Here is a 7,094-nt window from a genome sequence, read left to right as displayed (position 1 = left end):
TAAATCTTGTGGCAATGCAGTGTTTAATAATTAAAAACCCTTAGCATTGAATTTCACTATGTTATGAAATAGAGTGATTAATTGCAATCCATCGTTAATAATAATAGCTAAATGCTTTTGAAGAAGCTAACAAATTTCTTAAATAGTATATAAAAAATGTTATTGACTGCATTAGCATATGTGAGGGAAGTGCTCCTCCTGGTGTTGCAATATCACAAGCACATCCAAAGACCCAATACATTAGCAACTTTACCCATTTATGACCTGAAACTTTAACTCCATTTCTGTCTCCACAGATGCTATCTGATCTGCTTTATTTTCTATAACTATTTACAAAAGTTGTGTTTCACAGATCTGTTAGTTTTTTTATGGCACTTGTAGTATACCTGAATTTTCAGAAGGTATTTGATATCTGCCACTCATGGAATTGGGAGTTTTATATTTACATGGCTTTGGAGACTGAAAATAGACAGCAGGAATAAACGGGCCATTTTTAGGTTGGCAGGTTGTAACTAATGGAGTGACACAAGGATCACTTACTTAAAATTTACATTGATGACAGCACCAAGTTTAATATTACCATGTTTGCAGAAAATACGATGTGAGGTGGGTTAATAAGCAATGAGGAGGCAGGAAAGAGGCAGGAGAGAGATAAAAATCAGATAAGTGACTAGACAAGTAATTGGCCAATGGAATATTTTGTGGGGTAATGGAAGATTACCATTTATTAGGAAAATAGAAAATAAGAATTTTTTTTAAAAAGTGAGTAATGAGTAAATTGATTGGGGCAGAATGGTGGCCATGATCTGTATGGACTTCAGTAATGCATTCAACAAGGTTCCTCATGGTAGACTAGTTAGCAAGGTTAGAGCACATGGAATACAGGAGAAATGGCCATTTGGATACAGAATTGGCTCAAAGTAGAATACAGAGGGTGGTGGTGAAGGGTTGCTTTTCAGACTGGAGGCCTGTGATCAGTGGTGTGCCATAAGGATCATTACTGGGTCCGCTGCTTTTCATCATTTATATAAATGATTTGGATGTGAATATAGGAGGTATAGTTAGTAAGTGATGACACCAAAATTGGAGGTGTAGTGGACAGCGAAGAAGGTTACCTCATTACAACGGGATCTTGATCAGATGGGTCAATGTGCTGAGGGGTGGCAGATGGAGTTTAATTTCGATAAGTGCATTTTGGAAAGGCAAATTAGGGCAGAACTTATACACTTCGTTGTAAAGTCCTGGGAGTGTTGCTGAACAAAGTGACCTTGAAGTGCAGGTTCATAGTTTCTTGAAAGTGGTGATTCAGGTAGATAGGATAGTGAAGGTGTTTGGAGTAATGAACTGAGGTCAATCCTGTTTGTGCAGCCTGGTCCTGGTAATAATCTTTGAGCTGAATTTATTCCTTGTACTGGCGTTTTGAAAACATATTCAGGAAAATTTACAACTGTTAAATCTTGTGGCAATGCAGTGTTTAATAATTACAAATCCTTAGCATAGAATTTCACTAAGTTATGAATTAGAGTGATTAATTGCAATTCATTAATTGCAAAGCATGGGTATGCTTTCCTTTATTGGTAAGAGCAGCGAGTAGAGGATTTGGGAGGTCATTTTGCGACTGTACAGGACAGTGGTTAGGCCCTTTTGGAATACTGTGTCCAATTTGGCCTCCCACAAATTGGAAGGATGTTGTGAAACTTGAAAGGGTTCAGAAAAGATTTACAAGGATGTTGCCAGGATTGGAGTGTTTGAGCTATCATGAGAGGTTGAATCGGCTGGAGATATTTTCCTGGAGCATCAGAAGCCGAGAGGTGACCTTATAGAGGTTTATAAAATCATGAGGGGCACGGAGAGGGTAAATAGACAAGGTCTTTTTCCTGACATGGGGGAGTCCTGCATTAGAGAGCATAGGTTTAGGGTGAGATGAGAAAAATTTAAAAGAGACCTAAGGGGCAACTTTTTCACACAGACCATGATACATGTATAGAATGAGCTGCCAGAGGAAGTAGTGAAGGCTGGGACAATTACAGCATTTAAAATGCATCCAAATGGGTATATGAATAGGAAGGGTTGAACGGGATATGGGCCAAGTACAGGCAAATAGGACTAAATTAGTTCAGGATTTGTGGTCAGCATGGACGAGTTGGACCAAAGGGTCTGTTTGCATGTCTATGACTCTACGACTCTAACTGTTGGCATTCAAAGGGATTTGTGCATTCATGTACACAGTCACAGAAAGGTAAGATGCAGCTATGTACGTGATTTGGGAGGCAAATGGTTTGTTTGCCTTTTGACAAAAAATTTGAAGTATAAGGGTAATGAAGTCTTGCTATAATAATATGGGCCTTACTGCACTATTGAAGTACCACATAAAATTGTGTTTTTACTGGAAGAAAGATGTACTTGTATTCGAAGGGACTGTGGCAAAACTTCCATGGAACATTTTCTGGGAGATGAGATGAATGTCCTGTAAGAAGAAATTGGATAGAATGATCCTCCTGGTACATCCTCTAGCATTTGGAAGAAAAGGTTTAATTGTAACACAGAAAATTCTCAGAGATTTCAAAGGGGAGGTGCAAAGTTAGGACTTATTTTGATTGAAAACAATGATCTCAGTATAATATATTGGCCATTGAAGATGAGATGAGGGCAAGTTTTGTTTTAACTCAGAGGAATGCGAATCTGTGGAATACCCTACTGCAGTGAGATATGGATGCTCAGGAGTGGAATATATTCATCATTAATAAATCCATGCTTGCTCTCCTGTATTAATCCACGCTTATTCAAATGCTGTTCATTTTTTCTAAAAGCTTTCCCACTACCAACATTAAACTGACTGACATGTAGTTGCCAGGTTTACCTTTCTCCTCTTATTTTGTATGTAACACTTCCAGTGCCCAGCACTCTCACACTATCTTGTGTCTAACGAGGATTGTGATCAGCACTTCCACAATTTCTACTCTTAGTATCCTCAGCAAGCTGGGATGCTTTCCATCTTGGCAGGGTGACCTATCTACTTTGTGTACTGTCTGTCTTTCGAGGGCCTCTTTGTCTTTTTTAAAGCTCTTCCAATGTCCTATCAGCCAAATTAGCTTCAAATTGATTTTGGACAGAGCTTTTTATATTTTCTTTACTGCAGTAATGAAGAAAGTTAATGCTGATGTCTTTTGCTACATGTAACTATTATCTTGTAAAGTTGAGAATTAGAAATTACTGGCAGTGTTTATCACATTCAAATGATACTTCTCTACTTTAGCAACTGTGTTAACTCTCTTAAATACAGTATCTCAGCAAAGTCAGAAATACAGCAAAAAATATGAATAATGTTTTATATATATACCACAAAAAATAATTTATTGGTTTTGGACATAATATAACCAAATGTGATTAAAGCACCTAGTGAAAATCGATGGGAGAAATTGTGCCTATTTTCTATGTCAATTTAACTTTGAACAAAAACATAAGATACCTTCCACTCTTGCTTGTACACATAATTCATTGGCAAATTTACTCAAGTATTTGGACACAAAGCTTTGAACAACTAACTGAAACATTTTAAACATCAACTAATGACATAAAATAGCCAAGTCACCAAGGAATTGCTCTAACTATGATATTACTTAATTTGGGAATTATAACAGCACTGTGCTTCGATATTGTCAGAGTGTGAAATATATTACCAGGTAATACTTAAAAACAATGATCATTATTATCTCTTTGTTTGTCAATATTCTTCTATCTTGCCCCCTGAAGGTGTTGACTCATAATTGAGATACTCAGCAGCCCTTACTCTCTCCCATATACAAACTTCGGGATTAGAGAAGCAGGAGAAAATATCTATTTTTCTTTTGCATTCTTGCTCTTTTTAAATTTTGAAACAAAACAGAGACAATCATAAATTGTGAGATAGCATAATCATTTCTGACAATTTCTTATAGTTAACATTCCTTCTTTAATTATCACCACCCAAAACAAATTAGCTGGCCTCTCAACTGGATTGCTGTCAGTTGAATGTTTTTGTGCACACATAACGTGTTGCATTTACTTAGAGAACACTAACCGTACTTAAATATTATTCCTTGGGTGATGTAAAGCATTCTGGAATTTTGCAAGGTTCTGATCATGCACTATGCAAATAAATGCTATTGCTTTAAGGAAACATGATGCCTGTAACAAAGTAGCCTGTGTAATTATTTCATAATTAAGTTAGAGTAAATGCTTAAATTCATAGTTTTCTCCTTATGTTGTTTTATAGGTTCCACTTCCAAAGCTGTTGAGTTGAGCCAGTATGCCAGCAGCTTGGCTAAAATTTTAGAGCTGTGCAACAATAGGGATGGAGTGTCACAATCAAACATGGACAGTTTCCTACTGTTTGCATTTCTGTGTGGGAACAATTAAGAACAGTTTAAAGGTTTTTGCATTATACAAATTATGTGTACTAAAAGCCTATTGTCTTAGAAAAGTATTTATTCACTTTGATTTGTATCTTTGAATCTGGAATGTATAATAAAATAAAAAATGATTGAAACATTATTTTCACGTTTATCTCCCAGTTTATTGCATTTTTTCAACTATTCTTCTTTAGCATTAGTGAGCTCACTACAAATGAAGGCCACACTAACCAGTAACATTCCATTTCACACCTGTTATATGAATATCTAATAAGATTATTGTTTAATGCAGCTGTCAAAGAATTACTACAATTTATCAGTGAAAGTTAAGTTTTCTTTGGTAGAACCCCAGTCCAGGTAGTTATTCTCATATCTTTTCACCGTTCATATAAACCTTATCTTTTCAAAAATCTGACACATGCAAAAACATTTCAAGAAGTTTTTTTTCTGATCACTGATATTAAGCTTTTGCTATTTAGATAAATGGGAATGTCATACACCTAAGGTAAGCCTTGCAGAATTTGTTTCCTGGTGCAGGGAGTTGAAAAGAACATTAAGAGTTCTGTTATATTACAGGTACCACATCAGAACCAAGTTACTCAGCCTGTTAGCATCATACCCCATTCAATGATAAATTTTGCTCTGCTTATTAGTTACATTTATTATTAGGAGGGACAGATGCATGGACTGTGTTAACATAAAAAATATTGAAAATATTGACTTTGTTTTGACCTGGAATAAATATTTTTAATTATTGTATTCAAAAATGTTATTACACACCTCTGGAGCAAATGGGATTTAAATCCAGCCCTCCTGACTCAAACACATGGGCACTAGCACTGTGCCACAAGAGTCCTAGTGATCTGCAGCTATATATGGTATTTTAAAAGTATGATCTATGAATGATCTAACATCTCCAGACTTCAGTGAATTCCAACATGATAAATTCAATTTTGAATAACAATGTGGGCACTAATTTAAAGTCAAGAACATGGCGCTGAAGTAATAACTTGTTGACCTTAATCACATCAAGAAAAAGTGACGGTTTCCTTTCAACAACATAACATTTTACAAACCCAGTTTTAAAACTAAATAAGTTATAAATTAATTGTTTCTTAAAATTTTGCCTAAAGGTCAAATGTTCAATTTGCTATTTTTACATATATTGTTTATATTGTTTTCAAGTGTGTGCTGAAAATATCAGACTTTCTAAAATCTGAATTCCAGTTCATTTAATTAATTATAACAATTTTTATATTAAAAGTATATCTATAGTCTAGCATATAAGGAGTTACAGTTGCTTTGCAGTATTTCTGATGTGTGCTCAGATTATCAGGTTGATTGAATTCAACTTCATAACTTGGAACCTTGGAAGTATCTAAATTTTGATCAAATTGTAAACAATAGCAAAGAGCAGAAAGGACAGGTAGCTCCTTGCCAAAAATGGCCTAAGATCATAATTCACTAGGCAGGCCAACTAACTGATGGTCTACCTGATTTGAGACCTTTCCAAAGCTCCCTCTATTTCAATTATATGGGAATCAATGCAAACACAAAATTGATGTTGGGACAGTCTTCTGTGGCTAGTCTCATACATTCCATGACACAGATTGGATTGATTCAAATCCTAACCAGCTTTCTCAAAATTGCAAGCTGTATGATATAATTGCTCTGCAGAATTGGTATACATTGACTAAAATAGTTGGGATACATGAACGAAAAGCAACAATCATTTAAAATGTTAATACAAAAAAAACTAGTTAAAACTGAGCAAGATTAATAAAGAGAAGTTAAGCAAGATATATACATAAAAGAAATGTGACACAAATATGGAAAACTATTCAGGTCAACACATAAACAGCTTTAAGATCCAACAAATATTTTTGAGTATTGCTTGGATATTGCAACAAGGTGGGAGTGACAAAGTTAATATGGATCAAAATGGACAGACTAGTTGAACTTGATGGATTTTTTTTTAAAAACAGAAAAAAGTTGTAATTAAAATTTAGCACTTGCATTTTTAAATTATAATATTGCTTGGGAGATATGAGATGGAAAGGTGTGTCAAGATTTAAATCCCATAATTGCGCATATCTCGGAATATACAAATACCATGGGTTCAACATCTTAATTAGATCCTATTTAAATCTTTCATTTACATAATGGCTTTCACATACTCAGGATGTTCCAAAGTGCTTCACAGCCAAGTAAATAGTTTGGAAAAGTAATTGCTGAAGTAAGTACAGGAAATAGAATGAATTGTGCAAGAAACTAACATTTCATGAAGATACAAACACTACATAAATCCAAGTAGTTGCATCTTCTAACAAAATAAAAAATCTCTGGAAATAATATAAAAGAAAAATTGAGATTGAGCACATATTCCCATTTTCTCAACAAATGTCAGGCTAATTAATCTATAGTTTCTTGCTTTCTATCTCCCTTGCTTCTTGAAAAGAGAACCTGGTGACTAGCCTGCCCTTAGTTTCATTAGTTTGTCAAATAATTTGTCTTTCATGATAGAGACGCCTACAAGATCATGCCTCCCAATAGAACTTATTTGTTATCTTTAGGATATCTATAGTATCATCCACCATGAAAACAAATGCAAGACATTGGTTCAAAATTTTTGCCATTTCCCTGTTCTTTGTTATTAATACCCAGTTGCATTCTCCAAAGGCTCAGCATCTAGTTACCATATTT

At 34.8% G+C, this 7,094-nt stretch overlaps 1 protein-coding gene across 1 annotated transcript in view; it reads left to right on the top strand.

Annotated features, from left to right (window-relative positions):
• The window catches only part of lmod3 (leiomodin 3 (fetal)), a 10,850-nt gene extending 6,317 nt beyond the window's left edge, over nt 1-4,533 (top strand). The window contains exon 3 of the mRNA XM_043708325.1: nt 4,256-4,533. Coding sequence (XP_043564260.1) covers nt 4,256-4,282 — 27 coding nt within the window. The 3' untranslated portion in view covers nt 4,283-4,533. The remainder of the gene's footprint in view (nt 1-4,255) is intronic.
• Nucleotides 4,534-7,094: the final 2,561 nt, after the last annotated feature.

The sequence above is a fragment of the Chiloscyllium plagiosum genome, chromosome 18 (genome assembly GCF_004010195.1).
Source record: "Chiloscyllium plagiosum isolate BGI_BamShark_2017 chromosome 18, ASM401019v2, whole genome shotgun sequence".
Classification (NCBI taxonomy): Eukaryota; Metazoa; Chordata; class Chondrichthyes; order Orectolobiformes; family Hemiscylliidae; genus Chiloscyllium; species Chiloscyllium plagiosum.
Note: the sequence above shows the minus strand (reverse complement) of the source record. Positions and strands in the feature narration are given on the sequence as shown.